We start from the raw sequence: 23,536 nt of genomic DNA on the forward strand, positions 1-23,536 counted from the left end.
ATGGGGTGCAGCAGGCCAGCCTGAAGGAGAGGGTTGGGATTTCCTCAGCCATTCACCCAGAGGCTCTATAGCCTCCCCTTTACTGCCTTTCTCAGGGCCTGGCCCCAAACCCCACTCCTCTGTGCCAGGAGCTGATAAATCAGAAAGAGCCTTCCTGGTTTGAAGAAAGAAATCTTTATTAATCTTAATAATAATACTGTTAATCTGAATGGTCACACCGTGGAAGCATACAGAATGGTAAGAAAGGAAGCCTGGGGCTCGGCTGCGGTCCTGGGAGGGGCTGGGACGAGGGGTCCGAGCTGCTGCGGGAAAAGGGTCCGAAACAGCAGAAGGCAAGGGGCTCGGTACAGAGGCCAGAGCCAGAGGCAGGCGCGGGGCTATGTACAAGGGGAATAGAAAAGGAGGGCTCCGTTTCCATAGCTTCTGTGGCTGATGCTGGATAGAAAGTGAGGTGATTTACTTTGAGGTGTCATGAGACAGTGGTGCCGCGTCGGGAGCCAGGTTTCCGTTAATTAATTTTTTTGCTGTTAACCCTACTCCACCTCTCCCTGCCTTGCCCAGGGCCTTCTTGCTATCCCTGTCCTGTACCATCCACAGGGCCCGCGGCTTTCCTGTGACTCCCACTACTTCACCTGCCCAGGGAGCAAAGGGGCTGCAGCCCAACTGGCCTTCGCCGCGGCGGGGCCAGCCCAGACCTTCCCCACCCTCTGTCTCCCCCCATGGGTCCTGCTCTGACTGTGCCGCCCCCCCCCAGACCCCATAGCACCTTGACTCCCAATCTCAAGGTGCAGCCCAGGGCTGCCCCATCTGTCACCCCCTGCTCCCCAGCAGAACTGAGCTTACAGAAGAGCAGGTGGGAAGGAGGGGGCTGGGCCCTGGCCGACAGCTGAGGCTGGCCTTCAGGCCCACAGTGCCTTCTTCAGGAGGGCTGCCACTACAAACAATCCTGCACTCCAGGGCCCACCTGCCCAGGTCTGCAGCATGAGGCCTGGGTGGGTCCCTGCTGGTTGGGTTTTCTTTGCTCTCTGTAGCTGGCCTCTTTCTCGCACAGGGGAGCGGAGCATGGGATGCCCCAGAATTCTGGAGCCATGTCAGCCCTTTGCATCGGGAGTTGGAACCCAGGGTGGCTGGCTGGACAGCTGACTGGCAGCACATTCATGGAGGCCAGGCTGGAGACCTGGGATGAGTGATAAGCTGCTGGCCCCTAACTGCCCCCCAGCCCCTTCAGGGCTCAGCAGGCAATGACCCAAGTCAGCTGGCCGCTCCTTCTTAGGAGCCTGCTCCACCCTAGGGACCCCCTGTCTGGGGAGCAGGGTGGGAAAGGAAGACTGGATAGATACCGGAGCCCCCCCCCCCCCGCCCCGCCCCACACCCACTGGCCACATTTCCCTCCAGGTCTTCCCCAGTGCCTGGCCGCATCCCCACTGCACCACCAGCCAGGCAAGGCCGCTCTCCGGCGCCCCCTGGGGGACGAGCTCCCTCGGTGCGGGTGTACGCCAGACGTGGACTTGGTTGGATGCCTCTTGGTTTGGTTGGTATTTTTTTGTTGTTGTTGCTGTTGCTTGGATCGTAACATCTTTTTTTTGTTTTGTTTTTTGTTTTGTGATTTTTTTTGTTTTTTTGTTTTTGCCCTTCATGGTCCGAGAAGGAGACGGCGGAAGGTTTCACTACAACAGAAACAGAAAGGAGGGCTTGCGGTTTCCGAGGGGGGCTGCAGCACGTTGGGCCGCCATGCCTGTCTGTGGTCTTGGGTCCAACCCGAAGCCACAGTACCCCTAAGCATGCCCTCTCCCCCAACTTCTGGGACCCCTATCACAAGCTAGACTGAAAGTAGGCCATCTTGTAGAGATGATGACTGGGCCGGACAGAGGGCAGGGTAGGGTGGCGGATGGCTGCAGATGTGGGAGGGAGGGGAGCGGGGCTCTACCAAAACAGGGCTGGGTGGGACTTACAGTTTTGATTGCCTTGTGGCCCTGAGCCCCCAGAGTGGAGGGACCATCACCTGCTAGTTCGCCAGGGCTTTCAGCCCTGACCTCAGGTACCAACTTGCATCCTTTCTGGGACTCTGGGCAAGGGAGCTAGGTGGGTCCCCACAGGCCACAGAGGTTTGGGAGGCTGGAGGAAGGTCGCCTACCGTGTCCCTGGCCTGACTACTGGAACCCTCCTCTGAACTGAAATGGACTTTGACAAACGTCTGTTGGGCCTTGGGGTGGGGTGGCTCTGCAGGTCAAGGGCAAAACCCCGGAGCCATCAGCTTCAGGTGCCTGAGGAGGTGGCCAGGGTCAGGGAGAGTCCACAGGCAATGAGGACATTTCCATTTCTGTAAAGGATCCCAGAGCCAGGGTGACCGAGGCCTGCAGGGGCTGGTTGAGGTGCTCTGGGAGAAGCTGGGGCCTGGCACTGCTGGAGCTCTGAGGGCCTGTGCTGCCCCGAGACACCGGCATGGCCCCCAAGGGGCACCTTGCCGTCCCCCCTGCCGGGCTCCCTCTGTATACATACTGTACCTGGAGTGGCTTGTACAACAACGTCAAGATAGGAAACCAAGGTTCAGACACACAGGAAAACCAGGGTCAGAGACACACACACCGGCATGGGTGGGGTGGGGAGACCAGCTGGCTGGAGGTAAAAATCTACGGACTTTAGAGTCGCAGAGGGTCAGCGGCGCTTGTCGCTGACTGGGAGGGGCGGACTGTCCTCCTGGTGGCTGTGCCTGATGTTGGGACTGTAGGGTTTGGTTTGAAATAAGCAGTGGTGTGAATGCTGTGAGGGGGGGTCTCTTGCTAGTAGGGGGTGAAGCGGCTGTACCCTCCTCGGCAGAGGCTAGCCTGCAACATCAAAGATGAAAAACAGCCAATCAGTACCATCTTTTGGCATCGGGAGGAAAAAAATCAAAAAGGAAAAAATAAGGAAAAAAAAAAAAAAAAGAAAGAAATAGCTAAATCCCGTTTTCTTTCCCCCAACAGTATTTCTTTGGGAAGAATGGGTCAGGTTGTCATGGCAACCGGGGGGGGGGCTAGTTTTTCTGTGGGGGTGGTCTTGGTTCCAGGAGGGAGGACCATCCCTTGCAGACTTTTATACTGCCTCTGGGCCACTTCTTGGGGCTTCAGCTGGGCCAACCATGCCCTCTGGTGGATGGATGTCTAAACGTGAGCTATCTCCTCATGCCTGCTGGGCAAGTCCAGAAGGAGAGACACTACTGACAGGGCTCCCAGGCTAGAGCTCAAGCCTGGAGCCACTGGTGCCTGAGGGGCACACCTGCTGGTCACAGCTTCTGCCTGCATCTGAGTCTCTCAGGCCTTCCTAGGCTCTGCTTAGTGTCTTGCCAGAGAGGTTTCTGTGGCATCCTTTACCCTAACCCCCAGGCTTTGTAGGAAATGGGAGAAAGTGGCAAATACAGGAGGAAAAAGTTACAGAATGCTTCCAAAGCCTCAAAAGTAAACCATAAGCAAGAGGGGCCCATGAGTCAAGCACAGCTGTGAGGTAGCAGCTGCCTGGAGGCTGAGCTGTACAGGCATCTGGGCCTTCAGGGCTGTAGTCTTGGGTCTCTTCCTGTACTGTATGGCTGTGGCACCCTGCTAGCTAGACCCCCCCCCCCCGCACCCTGCTCATGATGTCTGGGGCTTGTTAAAAATCAACAAAGACAAAAATTCCAAGGGAATAATCAAAACCGAAGGAGGTAGGAAAAAAAAAATCCACGTTGCCTCTCAGCCATCTCTCTCTTTACTGCCCCCCGCCCAAATGTTTTCATCTTTGATGCTGGATGCCAAGCTAAAAACACACATCAACATCCCTGGGGGGTGTAGGTGGCACTGGACACAGACTGGGGCACAGAGGGGCTGGGCCATGTTGACATCTGGGCACACACACATGCATACACACACATGCACACAGACACGCCAGCCTGCCCACTCTCCCTCCCTGCTGGGGACCACATCCTTGGAGCCCCAGGGTGGTCTGGAAAGAGAGTTGTTGTACTTTAGCCCCCCTGCCAACTGAAGATGAGAGAGCAATGGGCTAGCCTCAGACACTTCATAGGAGGAATGAGTTACATCTGCCTCTGTAGCCACTGCAGGGAGGAAGGGCCTTGGTGGGTTTTGTTTGCTTTCCTGACACTGATATTGGAGGAGTCTTGATAGGACTGTGGTCCCTGGGCTCTGGAACACTATGGCTTCCCAGCGGTCCAGTCATTAAGGAGGGTTGGACCTGCCTCCGGGGCAAGCCCCTCCCCACCAACCGTCAACTCTCAGACCCTCCCTGCAGGCTCGTCCTGCCCATCCCATGACAGGGAGGGTCTCCTCATCGTCGCTGGCAGCCACTCTTACCATGGTTCCGATGCTGTAGGTTGCTGTGGGGCCAATGGTGTGATGGTACGGATCAGCAGCTGCATAGACTCTGCCGTAACTAAGGAAGTGCAGGGAAGGGCAGGGTGCAAGAGAAGGGCAGCTGAAGCAGGCACCAGCTGACCAGCCTCCCCCTCCCCCACCTCCCCAACCCGCACCCTTCCCAAGAGGCCCCTCCCAGCCGTTTGGAAAGAAGTTTCTGGAACTTATCGGACTACCCTCTTCATTCTGCTTAGTTCGTTTGATTCCGTCCCCAGCAAAAACTAAGGCTGAGATCAGGGGAAAGGGTTTGAAAGAAGAAAGAGATGGAGTGCGAACCGGGAACACCACAACCCAAGACGTGGCACTCCGCCTCACGGTCACCTCATTTGTGCCATGACAAATTCTTAGAGTACAGCTCTGGGTCATAGCGCCCTGCATGTCATGTACATTTGGCAAGGTGGGGCAACAGACTGTGTGGAAGGCATGGGTTGGAGGGTCCCACCAACTACGGGAGGGGCCAGGCAGCCCCCAGGCCACAGGGGGCATAGGGACAAGAGTGCTAGCTCCCTGTAGGCAGATCTAACTATGTGACCCAAACAGGGTCAGGAGGGCCGGTGCTCCCGGATAACACAAACTGGACCACAGTTGTTTCCAGAGGCCAAGTAGAGGCTCCCACTTGCCCTCCTGTAGGTGAGAGCCCTTGGTTGAGAATTAGGTGTTATGTGCTACATGAGCTGAAAGAAGTGACCAGTCAGGGACTTGCTGGTTCATGGATCTCTGAGCTAATCTGGATTTGCTTTCCTTCCAGACCCTGCACTCACCAGACATAGGTACCCATAAGTCCTGAGTGGTGGGTGAGACTTTCTATCTGTTCAGATCCACCCCCTAAAGTGCCTACCCCCACCCCATCCCCTTGCAGCCTGCGGTTTCCAGCCTCACCTGTCACTGTAGGCGGCTGCGGCTGCGGCTGCGGCTGCAGGCTGAGCATATCTGTAGGCTGCGTAGCCTCCCTGCAGGGGAGGTGGGAAGGAGAGATGGCAGATGGACTTAGTGAGGCTCACTTAGGATATGAGGCAGAGCCAGAGAAACTCTGGTGGCCACAGACCCAGCAGGGCCAAGCCCTTAATAGGGCTGCAGACCTTGCTCTGCCACCGTGGCCTGGTGTGGCTTAGGTGGTCCTGGCCTGGGAATATGGTCTGTAGTCAGTGAGGAGATCTGAGGACTTCACTGCTCAAAATGAGGCAGGGTTGCTTTCTTGCTTGCTTCCTTCCTTCCATCTGTTCTCGCAACCATTTGTAATTTCAGTGCATACTGGTGTGTATCAAGTATATCCTTGGCTGTATGCTGTCCGTGGTGCACACCGAGTGCCCACACACCCACCAACAGACCAGCTACTACTTGAACACTGGACACTAGAGGTAACGAAGGGGCCTAGAAGGGATTGCTTCAGATAACGCCTTGGCCTCAGACAACTGGTAGTTAGTTATGGGCAGCTGCCCAGGGCCAAGGCGCAGCCACGCTTGCTGTGTGGAATGTCCAGTGGGGGTTCAGGGCCACAGAATGGGATGAGTAGTTTCAAAGGGAGAGGTGGGGTGCACAGGACCTCACCCAGAGAGACCGGGCACCTGGGGCCTGCCTCTGGTCTCTCAGGACCTCCACGCTGGTCACAGATGTCCTTAGGTGCTGATCTTAGCATGATTAGGAATGGGAGAGGGCCATTCTTACAAGCCCCCTGCCACATGGAGCCGGATACCTTCGGCTGAGAGGGCTCCTGGGACAGCCATTAGCAACGACCATGGTAAGGACAGATTACCCAGGCTGAGATGTGCTGGCATCTCTAGAGGTGCCATGCTCTGTGTGCACTGGTGCTCGAGCACCGAGTCCATAGGGCAGGGGGAGCGAGGCCGAAAGGACAGACAGACTTCTCACGGACACATACAGAGTGCTGGACCTGCCCCCTTCCCTCCCAAGGGCTACACTTACATAAATCTCAGCACCATAAAAGCCATCCTGATACACGACCCTGGAAGCAAACGGACAAGAGAGTGGTGGGAACGCTGGAGAGGTGGGGTAGGCCGGCTCCGGTGTCTGCTGAGGAGGGAGGGGGCACGGTGCCAGCCCCGCCCACGGGACTGGCATTTTAACAAGCGTTTGCTCCAGTGCCCTGTTTGGTATAACAATAGAGTAACACCCTTGCTGGTCAGCTCTTTTCTCCCAGAACCCAGGGGCCCAACAGCCCACTCCTGCTACCCTCCCTCTCTCCCCCAGGCAGCTGGTCCCCTTCAGCAGTAGAGGGGAGGACCCCAGGGAAGGGACCAGAGAGGGCTCCCAGAAGGCCCTTGCTGGCCCCAAAGGCCGACACATGCCCCATTTAGCATTCAGATGACGTGCTGGTGCTAAGCGAGCCCTGGAGGTGTCCCCTGAGGTGGTATTGATGGTGCAAGCGGTTGCAGTGCCTGTTTCTGAGGCCCCCACCATTCTGCCCTGCCCCACAGTCCTCTACAGGCTGCCACGCCCCCTTCGCTGCTCAGGGCTGCCTCCCACGCCCCTTGGCTTTCCTTCAGCCTCCCCTCCCCAGGTACTCACGCTCCGTAAGTTGGAATGGGGGGCGGAGGTGGTGCAGCTCGGAACGTATTGTACACAGCACGGCCCCGGCCCCGCAGGTGTGCACCCCGGTAGGCGACGGCGGTGCCCGTGGTTGGGTACGGGAAACTGGTCACTGCAGAGAGGGGCGTAAGAGAGTCAGGGTGGGGGAAGGTGAAGAGGGGGCCACGGCCCCACTTGCCCCGTCTCCTCCCTTCCCGCCTGCTCCCAGTTCCCCACCGTTACCTGCATAGAATTCGGGCCCATAGACTGCCCCTACCACAGGGTTTAGCTTCCAGCCTGGAACAGAAGGAAGATATAACTGCTGGCTTCCCAAGCGTACTGCGGCCTCTGCGTATGCCTGGGACCCCCCCCCCCCAAAGTAGCTAGGCCGACAGGGTGCCTTAAGGCGTACCTGCTGCAAAGGGCAGGACCCTGTCCAGGTATGGACAGAGGAGGTGAGACATTGACCTGGGTCCCTCTCCCCCGACCCCACAGCCACCTGCTACAGGAAGGAGGGCAGCATCCCCACTCTGGCCCATCGCCTGGGTCCTTGGGTTCTCCCTGCATTGGGACCTCCCCCAGCTTGCTCCTGGGGCATCAGAAGTTTGGGGTACAATGGAAAGGGAAGACGACTTGAAAGTATTTGCATCCACAGCTGGGACAAAGGATTCACTGCTCGAGGTCTTTCTTCATCTCCTGTCTGGAAAGTCTCCCCGGAGCTCTGAGGTTCCTGGGGCACCCCTCCTTTAGTGGTGGGTCTTACCCTCTGTCCTCTCATCTCAAGTCCTTCTATAGGACACACACACACACACACACACACACACACAACCACGCGCACGCACACAGTGTTAAAAGAGGAATAATGATGTGTATAGGTCCTGGTACTTGGAGCATGCCTTAATGACTTTTGTCAACTCCCAAGGGTCTCACCTCGCATCAGGCAGGTGTCACCTCCCCATTTTACACTCGGAGACAGACTGGTAATAATATGAGTGTGTGTGGCCAAGTGGGATTCAAACCTGTACCCTCAAGCCAGGTGGGCTTCCTGGCTTCTCCCTGGGACTCCAGCTGGACTCTGCACCCCTGCCTGTCCCTTCTTGCAGCTGGGCAGTCCTTCTTCCCCACCGGGACTCAGGAACAAAGCCCCGATTCCCAGAAGCCATCTGGACTCCAGTGGGCTACAGGTCAGAGGGTAGGTGGAGAAGGCTTAGCCCACCTTCCTCATTTACTCAGCTCTCACCTGTGTGGTCCTCATCTGCGCACGTGCTGAGTGGGGGACAGAGAGGACCCAAGCCACTGGCCAGCTGACGAGAGGGTAATCCCGAACCCCAATTCCAACAGCCCCGCAGGAGGGCAGGTGGCAGGTGACATCCGAGTGGCACACCCAGACCCCCTCTATCCACCTCTATGAGAATAAGCATTCTTCGCCCTCAGTCCACTAGTGTCCCACCTTGTGTCTAAACTGGCCAGGATTCTGGAATCTTCCATACAGCTAAGGTTAGCAGGGAAGAAATGTGGGGAAATCTACCCCAAGAGCTCATCTTTCAGGATAGATCATAGTACAGCAGGGCCTGGGGCTGCTCTGGGTCCCTCTCTCCCTAGGCTCCCTTCCAGGTTCTTCTGGAACCATCTGGAAGAGGAGAGTGAGGGGCTGCATCGTGTCTCAGGGGCCCTGGGCACCTTGATCTGTCAGTTTTGGCTGTCTGAGAGAATGTCTCCTTGTCTGCTGGCTCTGCTTCAGTTGAACCCCACAAGCTGACAGAGACAGCCCGAGGAAGGACCCACCCTTTGGAAGACTGTGTCCATTGCAGGCAGGAGGCCTAGTATAAAACCTGACGGGCTTCTTTTCCTGCGGTGGGGACCCCAACCTTCCTAACGATGAGCTTCAGAAGACTCAATGTTAAGGCTCCCATGAGCCAAAGCCCCTCCCGGCCGTGCCGCAGTGAAGCCCCGGGATTCTTGCCTGGCAAGCAGAGCCACTGAAGCGCGGCTCTCTTACAGCAGGATGCGCAGTGCCTTCTGCCTCCCTGGCTTCCTGACACCGGCCAACATCATTACCCTGAGGAGCTGGCGAGGAACAGAGCCGGCTGAGGCTGGATCTATTCTGCGCAGCATATGCTTTAGCTTCTCCCGTTCCACCCAACAGTGGTGTGGCTCGAGGAAGGGGGCTGTGCTGTGCCACAGCTGCTGGGACCACCCAAGCCCCGCAGATCCACAGGAGCCAGAGCGCCCATCCGGTGGCGGCAGACAGCAGCTCCTCAGCATGGGTGGCTCACTGCGGAGACAGACCTCCTAGCGGATGTCATGGCTCTGCCCCTGTGGCCTAGGCCGGAGTCCAGGGAGTTGAGATGCCCGTGGGTGGCTCGTATGCAGCAGATGTGGACACTGGCTAGATCATGGTGGCCGTTTACCCCAAACTGCAGAATTAGGAGCCGGTGGCTGTGGTCCTGCATAGGACCAGGTTCAAGTTCTAGGGCTGCTAGAGCATCCTGATCTTAAAAGAAGACGACTTTATCGGTTTAATGGGGGTGAAGATGTGACCGAGCGGGATGCTGTGTGGGGGTCAGGTGTGTTTATCACAGCGATGGAAAACCTAACCAGCACACCATTATCACCCGATTGCTGTCTGTCCATGCCCCGGTTCTGCCCACTGTCCTGCCTCAGGCTTCCTGCAGGAGTGTGTCACCCAACTCTGCAGATAGCCCATCACTGGGGACAAGGGCAGCTGCGATGTGGTCCATCCGGCCTCCACACAGTGCTGGGTCACTGTGTTGTCTATGGATGCACACCCTTTGACTACAGAAAATTGCTCCCCAGTAGGCCCCAAGAGCTAGACATGGCACTGGTACACAGCCAGCTCCCCCTCAGGGCAGACCTCTTACTTGGCAGAGCAGCAACCACTAGCAGCCTCACTGTAGAGCCAGCCACCAGCACTGGCAGACTCGACGGGGGGAGGGTCCATGCAGCCCAGCAGACAGTGTAGGCCAGCTGGGAGCCTGGGCTGTAGCTGATACTTTCAAAGTCCGACAGTGACACCTGTGACCCCAGCTCTGGTGGCCCCTACAGATGCCACTTGTCATTCCCCAGCCCTAGGCAGTGGATCTAGGGCCTCATGTAGCGCAAGCTGGCCTTAAACTTCTGACCCTTCTGCCTCTACTTTGCAAGTGCTGGGAGTGTAGGTGTGTGTGTGTCACCACCGCCAGTTTATACAGTGCTGGGGGATGGAGCCCAAGGCTCTGTCCGTGCCAGCCAAATGATATACCAACTGAGCCGTACTCCCCCAAGCCCCAATGTTCCTGTTCTCAAGGGGAAAGGCTGGGGTTCAGAGAGGTCTAGAAGTTTGACTGAGGCCCCTGGCCCTTCCTTGCCTGTCCTATGTATGTGTACTGTGAATGAGGGCAGCACACTAGACCACAGAGCCTCTGAACTCAATTCTACTCTTCCAGGAAAATCACCACTATTTGTCTGCACTTGTTGCCTGTCTATACGGCCTCTGGGAGTTGTGGACATTTGGGAAAGCTCAGGGGCTCTGATTGGAGACACACCAGTTCTGTGGGTGGGGTTACCCCAGGTCTGTCTTAGCTCTCTTGACAGGACAGAAGTGGGAAAGCGGAGATACCAGGTAGGGACAATGACTTAGCACCCAGGAAGGCTGGCCTTCTGCCCCAGCTCCTGAAGCATGCTGGGAGTCTTGGGTTCTCACCATTGGCATATGGGTTCCCAGGCTTCTTATTGGTCATGACCCGGGCTGTGGCATTATTGACCTGTCCAGAGACAGAGGGAAAGAGTGAGTGTGCCAGCTTCATTGTAGACCCTCAGCCCCCCCTGGTTTTACCCTTGGGGTGTGGCCTCTGGGAAGGAAGGCCAACCGAGGTTCCTAAGCTGCTGTCTAGCTGGGTCCAGGACCCTGGCCCACACCAGTGCTTTTCGTGAAGCAGTTCCAGTCAGCCGAGGCACTCGGAGATAGCCCGAGGCTGGCCAGCAGGTCAGGCCCCAGGTAGTTGCTAAGGCCCTCCTAGGTCTGTGGACGCCAGATCACTAGGCCCACCACCATGAACAAGCCGCCCTTTTCCCAGGGCAGGTCTCTGACCTCCCTCTGCAGCATGGGACTTTCTGATGGGGCCATTGGAGGGCAAGGTGTGTGATGGAGGCATTAGAAAGACAGAACCCAGGGGCTGTAAGGCCTCGTCAGATTGCCTGGGGAGGGGACAATGACGCAGAGGACAGAGGTGGCCCATATGGAAGTAAGGGAGGCAGGAATGGATCAGGCAGTGCCTGAGAAAAAGAGGTCTGGGCCACGAGCCTCCTATACACTGTGTGAGTGTGTGTGAGCCTAGAGGCCTGGGCAGCGGCCTCGGCCCCTGGGCACTGGGCTGGGTGAGGGATCTCAGAACCCATCGCTTCATCTCCTTGCAGGTCTTGGGCCCCTTTTAGCCGTCATGCCTTGTAACTCAGGCCTACCAGGGGAGCCCAGTTCTGGACCCCCAAAGCCACACTGAGGAATCAACAAGGAGGAAAGGGGCAGAAGTGGGGTGTCTGGGTGACCCTTGCAGCTCTGCCAGTTATCAGCTCTGCTTTTACACCACAAGGCAGCAGCTGAGGCTGCCTGATGAGGGGACCGTCTTTGTCAGGGACAGGCAGCGCTGCCCAGAGGCAAGGAGACTACCCGGCTTCACATGTATGGGTGGGGATGGGCCTCTTCCGGGAGAGAAGGATATGGGGAGGTCAGAGACGGAGACATCAGAGGGAGCCTCAAGCCTCCACTGGCCAGGGTGTCAGGTGCTAGGCTCAGCCAAAAGCCAATGGGTGGGAGATGGTCCTCAGGGCAGCCCCTCCTCCATTTGGAGGCCCCTGTTGGGCTCTTTGTAGGGTGGGCAGCAGCCACCGGGCTGGTGGAGGGGGGGGCCCATGGGTGGGGCATGTTGTTCAGGACCTCCCTGCCCTGCTGCCGCCGCACACTTATCTGAGCACCTCAATTTTCCGTCCCTCTACGATCGTCCCATTCAGCTTCTCCCGGGCTCGGTCAGCATCTGAGCTAGTTTCAAAAGTTACAAACCCAAAACCCTGTGAGTAGAGGAGGACAGACAGGAGGACAGGATGAGAAAAGGGAAGGAGAGGAAGGGGGTAGGGAGGAGAGGAGGGGGAGGGGAGAAGGGGGAGAGAGAGGGGGGCAAGTCAGGTGAGTGAAGGAGAGCCCCCAGTGTCAGAAGTCTGTCTTGGTGCCAGCACTAGGAGATCGTACTGGGGGGTGGGGTTGGCCCCAGGCAAGGGCAGCTGGTAGCCAGCTTCAGACCAGCCTGAGCTCACCATGTTGGACACTTTCCAGGACGACAGGCCAAAGAGATGCTAACCTGGCCAGGGGCCACACCTGCCACTGTAACCCCCACCTTGGGGAAAGGGGCTGAGGCTGGGCTCCATGAGGGAACAGCCCCCCCCCAACCTTTGCTGTGGGAGCCCAGGGTTGTGTGTGTGTGTCTTCCTGGAGAGGGGAGCAGAACTTATCTTTGCTGGGTGCCCTCCCAGTCTACAGACCCCACAGCCCCTCCCGCAAGCCTCCAGGCTCTAGGGGTGAGTGGCTGGGTGGGTTTGGGGACCCAGGCCCAGGGCTGGGGTGGGGTGGGGGGTGGGGCTCTGGGGTGCAAGCAGGAGGTCCTGGCAGCTCAAAAGAGGAGAGGCAGCCTGGCAGCAACAACAGACAGCTGGGGGCGGGTGGGGGGCAGAAGAGCAGGGAGTACAAGCACCCGTGTGGCTCAGGGGTCCTCGGGCAGGCGGGCGAGCGGGCGCGAAGCTCTCCAGGAAGGAAACGCACATTTCACACGTTAGCCTGGCGGGACCTACAGCCGGAGCGCTGTAATGGTGGCAGCCTCTGTGCGGCACCCACCTTGGAGCCCCGCTCGTTAAAAATGATCTCCACGTCTAAAATTTTCCCGAATTGCTGCAGAGACAGAGAGAGGAGGGGGTGGAAGACAGGAGAAAGGGGTTATGACAGCGCAGCCTTACCCATTCACTCCCATGATGCCACTGGGCTAAGGGAAAGAGGACCCCAGGGACACCCTCCCCTTCTTCCTCTGGAGGCCTTTGTCTTTCTTAAGGGACAGGTACCATAGCACCGGAGGGGGCAGTTGCGGGGGAGGGGGGGGTGGGATGGACTGCTCAAGGTATTAGTGCCATCCTCAATGTACCGACAGGCCTTTTCCAGAACTGGCATGTTGGAAAGGGGAGGGTTTGTTTGAGCTGGAGCCAGGAAATGGCAGTTGAGATGACAGAGCGACAGAGCAGGAGCCGTGGTTAGAATAAGGGACCTTCAGGCCCCTCCAAGATGGGGAGGAGGGTGAAAGTTGGCAAGCAGAAGATGCTAGGGTGAAGGGACCAGGGACCTTGGATAGGACTGGGCGGGTGGGTGGGGGTAGGGAGATAGATTCTTATACGGGTGACTCCTGGGACGCAGGACTGTTTGCTGTGGAAACGGCTTGTGTGTTGGAACCCAGGCCTCCTGCTGGAATGGCATGCCCCTCCCAGCTCCATAGCTAGCCGTAGTAGTCTGCACTGTCAGCAGCGTCTCTCTCAGCGGTCAGCGAGATCACAAACCTGGGCCAGCAATTGATGGGGGCGCCCTCACCTTGTATATCCCCGAGACAGGGCAAGAGGGCCTGGGGGGCCAAGTAGGAGGACCCTGTGTGCAGGGCCTGAGAGGAGGGGAACCCAGAAATATGACACTTGGTTTCTGTTTGTCTGTTAGGACCCCTGTGAGTAAGTGCAGGGCAAGAGCCCAGGTCACCGATTACCCATAGTGCCAGCCATTTAACTTAAGGGGCCTGGGTTCAGAGAGGTTCAGAGTCCCCCGAGACCCAGGATCAAGAGGGCTTGGGAACCCCCTTGTCTGAAGTTTCTGAATCAGGCCTGTCCCACTGGTCCAGTGAGACCCACCCCCAAGATGGGGAGTTGCAATTCTGGGGTCACGATAGGGCCGTTGAGAGATACCCTGCGTAACCCAGTTATGTGAGGACTGAACAGAGGGTTGAAACTTTGTGGTAGAAAGGGGGGGGGGCAGGCGTGGGACAGAGAGAGGGGAGTGGAGGCCAGGGTGGAGACAGAGGAGGAGCAGAGGCGGGCTACATGGTTCTTTGTAGCCAGAGCAGGCCCAGGGGCTCAGGAATCTGCACCATATGCCCCCAGCCTAGCCGCCTTCATCACAGCAACCCCACCTCCCACAAACACCAGCACTTGACTTGGTGCTTGAGGCCAAGGCAAGCCTCCAGGGCAGCCTGGAATGGGGTCGCAAGGGTACCCACCGCCCTGCCTGCAGCTCAGCAGTGCAAAATCTAGGGCCAAACCCAGAGGACCTCGGAATGGAACTGTTGCCTGCTTGGTTCCAATCAACTGTATTTGTGAGCTGCTCCTCCCCTGGGGAGCTAGGACATCAGCCTGGAAGAGGCAAACCTTGTCCCCAGACATACAAGAGAGGGTGCAGCCATAAGGCCGGGAGGCACCTTCTGCTGGGAAGCAGTAATCTGCCCCCAGGTAGGCTGCTGGGGTCCAGGGGACTCTACGGCCCCTGGAAATAAGTGGCATGGGAGTGCTGTGCAGATTTCTGGCAGATAGCCGGGTGATCACTTGACTCTAGAGAGGTGGCCTTCAGCAAAGTCCTACCCTTAGCTTGGGCACCCCCTCCTGTGCTCTGCCAACAGGTTGAGAGAGGTGAACTGTCTGGACTCAGATGAGAGGAATCCAAGGACCCTACATCCTCCTGGCATAGGCTCTCTGCAATGATGGGGTGAGGGCAGAGAAGCTGGGGTGCGCACACTCACCCCGAACATTTGCCGCAGGTCGGGGTCCCTGAACCGGAAGGGGATGTTGGAGACATGGAGTCGTTTGGGCTGCTGCTTCTCCGTGGGGTCGGAAGGATGGAGCTGCTGGCTGTCCGTCTGTGCTGCCTCGTCTGCCTGCTGCGTAGAGAAGACAAGTTATAAGGTCGTTTCCCCCCCCCCCCCAGACTGTGTGGGCCCACCCATCCCTTCCACCCCAGCCTTTCCCACCCCCGGGGCCAGCGATCTCCTAAGAGCACCCGGGTGCACAATTCCCAAGGTTCAAATGGCAACCCAAGGCCACACCTTCATGCCTTGACTGTACTGACAAATCACAGATCTCCTGCCAGACCAGGTTAAGTCGTCCTTGGCCAGGTCCGCCCTGAGCTCCCTCAACACAAGCCTCCCTACTGAGTTCCACCCTCAGTGACCTCTTAGCCCGAGACTACTGTTGCTCTCAAAGAAGTTCTGGGAGTTGGGGCCCTTCTGGCATCAGGATTGGGTTGGTTTCGGGACCAGCCTCCTGGGTACAGGTGTCGGCAAGGCGCTGCTTTGTCATACCACGCACTCCCACGGCTTCCTACTCTAGCCACTCCGCCTCACTCAGAACCCCCGGGGCCACACTCTGCTTGCCAGGGTCAGTCTCGCATCGTCTGTCTTAATTTAGACGCCAACACTGGCTGGCAGACAGCTTGACAGGACTTGGTTCAAACCCAGCCCCCTGCAGCTCGTGTAGGAGCATGCTTGAGGCCCAGCCTGTGAAGAGATCCTCAGTGAGGCTGGTCTTCAGTCTGGCGCTCTCTCTCAGCCACATCTCCAGCAGCCAAGGCTGACTGGCTAGCACTTCCTCTCTACGGGCCGCTGAGAGGGCATCTGGACCGAGATGGCAGAGTCCTTTTCCTCAGCTGCCCACAACTTCAGGTTTATAGCAGGTCACAGAGCACAGTCAGTCTCTCCAACGCTCCACTCATCCCTAAGCCTCCGTGCCCAGGATGGGGCTCTGAGGTGGTGCACACAGTGGTGGATGCCCCAGCTCCTGCCTTGAGGTTTCTTCTCGCTGTTGCTCCGGTTGCTGACTGCTCTCCCGGTGGCGCTGAGCTCAGCGGGGTGGCCACACCAGGCCAAGAACACATCTTCTAGTGGCTTTCTCCCAGTCCCAAAGCCCTCTGGCCCCTCAAGTCTTGAGGGGTCGATCACCTTAAGTCTGTCCGCTGAACTCTGAGTCGACCTGGGGCAGAGGTGGAGGCGTGTGCTGGGTGGCTCGGAGAGGAGTGGCCGTGGCTGCGTTTTCCACTGTGGCCCAGGGAGCAGACGCAGCTGCTGGGCAGTTGATGGGAGAGACAGAGAAGTCCTTTCCCACGGGCTTCCAGGAAGCTCTGGTGTTCTCAGGCTATTTCAGGGTAGACGCTATTCCAGGAATGCTCACAGGTATAGGTCGGCTGGAGGCCGGGCGGTCAGGAAGGCGACTATACCTGGGTATTACTATAGCTCTCGCTGTAGCTGAAAAGGACGGTGTCACAAATGGACAACCTCCCCCAGTCCGTACATGGTTAAGTAGCAATGGGTGACCCTCCGGGCTTCAGCTTGAGCGGTTCTCTGACTGTCCTCTGTCTCCTTTATGTCCCTTACATCCTTGTGTTCAGCCAAGGGCCCTGAGCGACCAGAGTGGACGGCCCCGTGATGGCTCCCAGAGACCGGGTGGCAGCTGGGGTGGGGTTGGAAGTCCTCCAGGATGCAGAGTCAATCCACATGTCCTGTAGATGCGACTCTGCCTTGCTACACCGGGAAGTTAACACGTGGCACAGCTGTGGACATGAGAGCCTCCCTCCCCTCTCCCCCGCTCCTGTGGGCAGCCCTATGGTTTGCCTCAGAAAGCCTGTGTCTGAACACTTTTGGGCAGATGTGTGTCTTCTGAGCCCCATGTGTGGAGCTGTAGGTATGACCTGGCCTCGATAGTGCTCCTGAGGGGGCCCTGGGTGGCTAGAAGCCTCAGGCTTGGCAAGCTGGAATCCAGTAACACTACCCAGAAACTCCCTGAGAAGGGAGCTGGGCTCGGGCAGGAAGACACAGGTAGTGGGAACAGCCAGCGTGGGCTGGAAGGGGCACTTCTGGTCTGGTACTGTCTCTCCAGGAGCTGACTGGCTTTCCAGGGGCCATGCTGGGGCTCCTGGAGGGATTCCAGCCCTCGGTGCCACTGCCGTCCTCTTTGCTCTCAGTGCTGTTGCAAAAAGTGAACGCTGGCTAGTCTCCGAACCCCCACCCCACCCCCACCCCCGGACAGGGGCAAAACAGCCCAGGCAGCCTGTGATAATGGAGACCAACGGCAGGTGGCGGAATCCAAATAGCAGGCAGCTGAAGGTGGCTCGCTCTCTCTCCTAATTAAGTCATCTTCCTCTTGGATTGGAGGAATCCAGCCTGCTTGTGCAATGTTGACTTCTGACCAGCAGAGGGAAGCAATGAGCACGGACAGGTGGCCCCTCTAGCTCAGGAACTCCTGCCTAAGCAAGCTGGCCAGAGAAGGAAGGGGCCACAAGACTGCACTATGGAAGCTGGGGTGTCAGAGGAGCTTCTTTGTTTCCTCCTCCCTACTCAGTAGTGTACAGAGACAAGTAAATGGGCTCAGTGCTTGCTTGTAAGATGCGCAGAGAAATCCCTTAGTGTAACTGCACACCTCTCTGGCCCCGAGCGGGGCAAGATTTTCCTGCCATCGGCCACAGTGGTGCAGGTGCCTGGCTGACCCTTCCTTCTGAGAAGAGGATCTGCTTTCCCTCCCTCCCTTCCTCCCTCTGTCCTCCCAGTCTTTGCTTGCCCATCCTCGGATGCAGAGAGGAAACGGCTACCATGGTCCCTCTCCCAGGACGCTCATGGCTTTGCTCCAGTGTCTCTCCAGTGCTGTATCACGGGCCAGTCGTCATCACAGACCCTTCCGCTTTCCCACCTTTACCCACTCAAGGCTGGGTGCCAGATCCTGGGGGCTAAGGCAGAGCTGAGAAGCCACCTGGGCAGGATGGGCGGAGGGGTTCTCGGAGGGCCTCAGGCAGCAGAGGGACCTGGCTACCCCATTGCTGGTCCAGAGCCAAGCTTGGCTGATGTGGCATAAGCTAAGCTGGCCCTTGGCGTCTCTCTGCTAATTACTCTGCAGCATCTCACTCTTCCTCCTGCTCCCGAGGGGTACTCGGGTGATGACCAGCCACTCAGGTGGACAGCCAATGGCTTCGGGGAGGGGCTTTCCGCATGTGGCCCTACGGGTCTTTTCTTCTTTTGAGTGTCTTTCAGAACCCCAGGCTCTGTGTTTCTGTTGGATGCTGAATGCCACCCCATGGCTCTGCTGGCTGGCCACACATCTGCAGTGTTCGCTCTCAGCTGATTAATGGCATTGGCTTGTCGTCCCCTCTCTCCCCCCGTCCCCCCCCCATTAGGTTGGCAAGCCGTCCCACTGAAGAGTGACCGTGGCCTGGTTTAAGGGCTGATAGCTTCAAACTTCTTCCCTTCTCTTGCTACCTTTCAGCAGCCACGGAGCCAGGGTCCTTTAATTACTGATGGAACAAAGAAGCTGCTTTGTCCCCCTCCGCACAGCAGTGCCTCCTGCCGGCACTTCCGTGGCACTTCCGTGGCACTTCCGTGGCACTTCCCAGGTGTGCATCAGTCTTTGCAGGAGCCTCTCTCCGTGTAAGGATTGGGTATGTGCCCTCTGGGCTCCCAGCACTGGCCCACATGTGACCTTGGGTGCACAAATACGCGCTTGAGGAGGGTTTCCTTTACCTGTGAGCGGGACCCTATGTGTGCTGCAGAGCTCCCTGTAGCCCTACCGACGGTGGCACTTAACACTTTGTAGAGCCTTCGGCAGGTGGCCCTGGATGGTAAGAGACTCTGAATCCATGTGTGGAGCTCGGGGCTCTCCAGGTTTCCTGCTGGGATCACAGGTGCGGGGGGAGGAGGGCCTCTCTCAGAAGGAATCTCCAGACACAGGAGAGAGGTCTCCTATGCAACAATGAGGAACAGTCCCAGGGATGACCAGGGATGAAAGTTATTGGGGTGGCTAAGGACATCTGAGGGTCCTGGTGGGTGACGGCTATTGAGAGTAACAGATGGTTGGGTCCCTCAGGCTCAGCCACCTGTCTATTGCTGAGTCTTGGGCATCTTGTCTGGACAGGTAGGTTGTCAGGAAGAGTCCTGAGCTGTCAGGAACAGGGACCCCCAATTCTGAGCTGGGAATGCTCCTAAAGGGGGGGGGGGGAGGAAGCCTGCTGGATACAGCAGGTTCGGGCCACATAGAGACCCTGTCTCAAAACATAGGTAGCCTTCTTAGCTAAGGCCTAGGACACATGTCTCTAAGGGGATGAGGGACAAGAGGATGCAAGGCAGATCAGCTGCTGGGTCACCTGCTTTCTCCTGTACATCAGCCTCAGGCCAAGGATAAAACAGACTTCCTGTACCGCCATGGGCTTGGGGCAGGATCAGTCTTCTAGAGCTGACTTAGCGGTTGTTGCCAGTGAGGTGTGAATGTGGACCAGCGCTCGCTGCTCACCAGCAGGAGGAAATCTCTCAGGGCAGAGGGGCCCCCTCTGGTGTCTGTGTCCATGCGGTACATAGGATAATGGGGAACACACACGAGGAGTGTGGGGATGGGGGGACACCAAGGCACTTGGTGGCTACACCAAGGGAGGTCCCAAGCCAGGTCAAGACTAAAGCTCTGAGCTTAACCTCCCTGCCATCCTGGTACCACTCCATCCTAGTCTCAGACTGCTTATGGAAAGGCCCAGAGAAGGTCAGAGGGAGTGGAAAGAGTCCTCCGAATGTCCACAGCGATAGGACAGCTTCTTTGAGGGATGTAGCTCCTCCAGGGGCTAAGCGGCTCCTGGCATCTTAGAATAGGGCTTCCCCTGTTCTCCACGGATCTCTCTCCAAGGTGGGTAGCTTTGCTTGGACAAGTGCTCCAGCATCAGAGATCAAGGCACCTGGGCAGTCTTGGGGGGCGGGGGACAACCCTCAATTGTCTCCTTGCGAGCCTAGCATCTTCTACCTCCCCAGTCCAGAGTAGCAGATCTGCCCTCACTGTGAAATAGACAGACATTCCGATACCATGATCCTGACACCCTTAAAGGACCCGAATGCTCCAGCCAGAGAGGAGGACATTCAGGCTGTGAGCTCCTCGGGGCTCTGGTGTTCTCTGGCATAGCCATGACCCTTAGGAGGCTTTTGGGTACCAAGCCTCAGAGCTCAGCTTTCTTCAGGACACTCCCAGGAAGCCAGTCTTCTCCCCAGCCCCCAGCTTCCTGACATCTCTGCCTTTGACTAGTGAAACCCAAAGGACAGGGCTCGTTACACCCTCTCTGTGCTGCAGAATGGACTCGGTGCCTGGCACTCAGCCTGTGTCATGCAGGGCACATCAGTAGACTCAGACCCTGTTAGCTGTGTCTGTCTGGTAGCCCCAGGTGTCCAGGGGCCTCCTTGCTGGTTTCTGTTGCCGTATTATAAAGCTACCCGTCCCCTCCTTTATGTCATCTGCGACACTGACTTAGCTCTCCACCAGGTGAAGTGCCATGGCTCACAGGAGACCCTCCCTCCATCCCAACTCCCCACCGCCATTTGTTCATAAGAGGTTTGGTCAAGTGTGTGTGTGTGTGTGTGTGTGTGTGTGTGTGTGTGTATGTGTGCCTTGTCTGCTAATATCTATCAGAGAAGGCCTGGGCCACATGGCTGTGACTTATTTCCGGTGAACGTCTTTAATTCTGGGGTCACCTCAGCCCATCCTGAGTATGTGGAGGCTGTGGACTTCGTGACTTGGAGCCAGACATCCAGGGGTTTAGCCTTTTTAGTCTGTGGCCCACAGCTGGAAGAGGAGATGGCTGCAAGAGGGGGCTCAGAAGTCCTGCACTGGAATGGGGGCTCTGCTGGATTTACAGAACCTCAGGCAGGTAGTACCAGTGTAGGGAGGAAGAGCATTGGCCGGGCATGGGATAAGGTCAGGCGCAGCCCAGGAACGAGCAAGCGGGCCGACTCTCCGTAGAGGGTTTGGGAAAGGGTGGAGGATGACCCTGCCCATGCAGAGGACAGTATTTGGGTCTATACAGCATCAGTGGAACCAGGCTGGATGTGGGGGTAAGGCTAAGGGAGCACAGCTGGAGGGCCCCTGGGGAGACGCCAGGGTGGTGCCACTCTGCCTGGGGAGAGAAGAGCGAGCTGGCCTCCTGCCCAGGCCCTGCCAGCCGGCAGCCGGCCGCTGAGATGGAGCCAGCAGGGATGGGTGGATGAACCCAAAGCCAGAGCAAGGGAGGGGAAGGCCCACAGGGAATGCGATGGGAAGAGGCAGAGGAGAGGCCTGAGCAGCTGGAGCAGCAGCCAGGGGCTGGACGGGGGGCTGCAGGACAGAGCCCACCCAGGCGGCTCTGTTTTCCCACTCCTTTCTCCATGAGGGAATCTGAGAAGTGCAGCGCTCAGCACTTTCGCCCCCGAGCTGCATTACAACCGCGTAATTGAAGCTATCTGATTGGAGGGCAGCCAAGCAGGTAGATTTACAAGTGATTAGAAATGATAGGACGGCCTGGAACCCGAGACAGCTCCACAGCCGCCCACTGCCCACCGCCCACTCCTGCTTTCTCCTGAGACCTGAGGCAGCCCGGGCCTCTGGTTCTTATGTCCTGTCCCCTCAACAGGACATCAGCAGCCACTATCACACTTCCCACCTCCAGATGGGGTGAGGGAGGTCACTACCCTCCTCTGTGGTCTCTTTGTGGCACATGCTCACTGCAGGGAACCTTCATGTCGGATGAAGAGCACCTGAAGTCTGGGGCTGGAAGCAGGCTCACTGGGGTGAGGATCTCTGGGGGCAAATGCCCAGCAATAAAGCCTGGCCCTTCCATATACCTAGAGGTCATTTCTAGAAAGTTCTACCCAGCCGGCATGTACTGGGAGCACCCTGCCCCACAGTCCTGGTCTGGCCAGTGTGGGCAGGGCCACTTACCGGCACTGTCTGGGTTCCAGCGATGGGCTGTGTGCTGGCCTCGGTGCCCGGCTGCTCAGGGTGCGTCTGTGCTGGTGTGTAGAGGGTCATGCCGTGCTCTGGGGGGACAGGGGTCTGGCCGGAGTAGTCCTGTGTGGGGTGTGGCGGAGGCGGGGCATATTCGGCTGGGATTCCATTCTGAGGCGGAGGGGGGTACTGGGCAGGGGGGTAGGGCTGGGCCATCGCTTCAGGCGGAGCCGTGGCGTCCTGATTGCCCTGTAGGTGGAGAGAGCAGAGCCCTGGTTAGAACCCCTGTCTCAACTCAGGTTCTGTGGTTTACACACACTGCTTGCTGTGGCATCTCTCAGGAGCCTCAGGATGGGGCTCCCTGTGCAGAGGGCCCAGGTCAGAGCTGCAGGAGGTGCCAGGGTAGAGGTGCCGGAAGCCCCGGGTCTGAAGTGGTCACTTGTCAGACACGAGCACGCAACTTCAAAGTTCCATTTCCTCACCTAGATTGATAAGGCCAGTCATCTTCTATCAAGACCATTGCAGGCTCAGGTGTAGATGTAGGAACCAATGTGGCTTCCTCTTTCTGCCCCGTCCACCCGGTGTCCCCTAACAACAACGCCCCCTTGAAAACCAGCATTCCCTGGATATGGATCACCATCTATTTATTCATAGAGCGCCCTGTTCCGTTGCCAGCCGGGCCTCTTCCCCATGGCCAGCCCACCTGCATTCCTTCCAAGGTGCTCCAAACCTTGGTTTCCCTCTAGAAGGTTCACCTCGATCGAACAGGACCAGAACCGTGCCCCTCCCCCCCCCCCACTTCAGTGACAGCATCGCGACAGCCAGAAGGTCTCTGAGCTCCCCGTAAGACTCCTTCCTGCCTGCTCCCCGACTCCCACCCCTGCTCCGACATGAGCAGTGGCGAGCACCCCTCATTGCCGACCCCTACCCCCAGTGTGGCCTCAGCAGTGACTCTCAGAGCTGGTGCCTGGGTCTCCCAGTGCCAGCACAGCAGGGAGCCTGGAAGCTGAGGATACAGGCCTGGGCCCCACTCCGTGCCTCTTGGGTACTTGTGAGGAAAACTAATTACAGGCAGACACAAGACACAGATCAGTGAGGAGCCCTCTTCCTTGAACCTGGAGGCTTCTGTCCTGCAGAGCCAGCTGCAGGCAAGAAGAGCCAGGTGCACTTTCTCTGTCCCCTGGCGCAGACACTTCAGAGGCATAGTCCCCTCTGGGTAGGTACTCTTTTAGTTTTGTCTGGCCACAGAGACCCATCACCTGGGAGGACAGGTATTGTCTCCCACTGTAGCCAACCCCCAAAGGGACATCAGCAAGAATTCACATCCTTGTTGAGTGACTCTGATGAGGATGGTGAAAGGAGAGGGGCAGCCACCTTCCACACGTGTCTCTTCAACATGGACTCCTCTGTGGTGTGCGGTACCAGACACTTCATTAATGAGAACCTACTTAAGTTCAGGCATGAGGTGGCAGGAGGTGGTGTGTGTGTGTGTGTGTGTGTGTGTGTGTGTGTGTGTGTGTGTGTATTTGCACAACTCAGTTTCCTGTTTCCAACCCTTTGCCAGTTGCACTACAGACCTCTCAGCCTTGCTGTGCCACCTCAACCTTGAGGTGGCAGGCAAAGTGTCAGCCGGTGGGGTCCTCCCAAGCATCCTCTCTTCCACAGAGCTGAGCCTCAGTGTCCCACCCTCCCTGGCAGGAGCGCCTCTTTGTCAGAGTACACGCTGGCCTTGTTCTTGCACACATACGTCGCTAGGTTTCATTTACTCCCCGGTAGCTGCTTTTTCAGCATCTGAGGCGTGTCCGGCCCATGCTAAGGCTGGGTTACCTTGGGGAGCAAGAACAGGCTTGCTT

The 23,536-nt window shown here is 57.7% G+C and overlaps 1 protein-coding gene across 7 annotated transcripts in view; it reads right to left on the reverse strand.

Moving 5' to 3' along the window:
• Positions 1–157: 157 nt before the first annotated feature.
• RBFOX3 (RNA binding fox-1 homolog 3) overlaps positions 158–23,536 on the reverse strand; it is a 405,763-nt gene continuing 382,384 nt past the window's right edge. For 3 of the 7 annotated variants that reach the window (XM_084749074.1, XM_084749073.1, XM_084749070.1), the window contains 11 exons: positions 21,678–21,932; positions 14,717–14,854; positions 12,790–12,843; positions 11,880–11,972; positions 10,612–10,672; positions 7,152–7,205; positions 6,909–7,041; positions 6,306–6,486; positions 5,262–5,332; positions 4,323–4,401; positions 1,674–2,825 (listed from right to left, as the gene is read on the reverse strand). In XM_084749074.1, coding sequence (XP_084605200.1) covers positions 2,781–2,825; positions 4,323–4,401; positions 5,262–5,332; positions 6,306–6,486; positions 6,909–7,041; positions 7,152–7,205; positions 10,612–10,672; positions 11,880–11,972; positions 12,790–12,843; positions 14,717–14,854; positions 21,678–21,899 — 1,131 coding nt within the window. In that variant the 5' untranslated portion in view covers positions 21,900–21,932 and the 3' untranslated portion in view covers positions 1,674–2,780. The other 4 variants (XM_084749072.1, XM_084749071.1, XM_084749076.1 and 1 more) reach the window with 4 other exon arrangements.

Source organism: Acomys minous (assembly GCF_964271855.1).
Source record: "Acomys minous genome assembly, chromosome: 12".
In the NCBI taxonomy this organism is placed as follows: Eukaryota; Metazoa; Chordata; class Mammalia; order Rodentia; family Muridae; genus Acomys; species Acomys minous.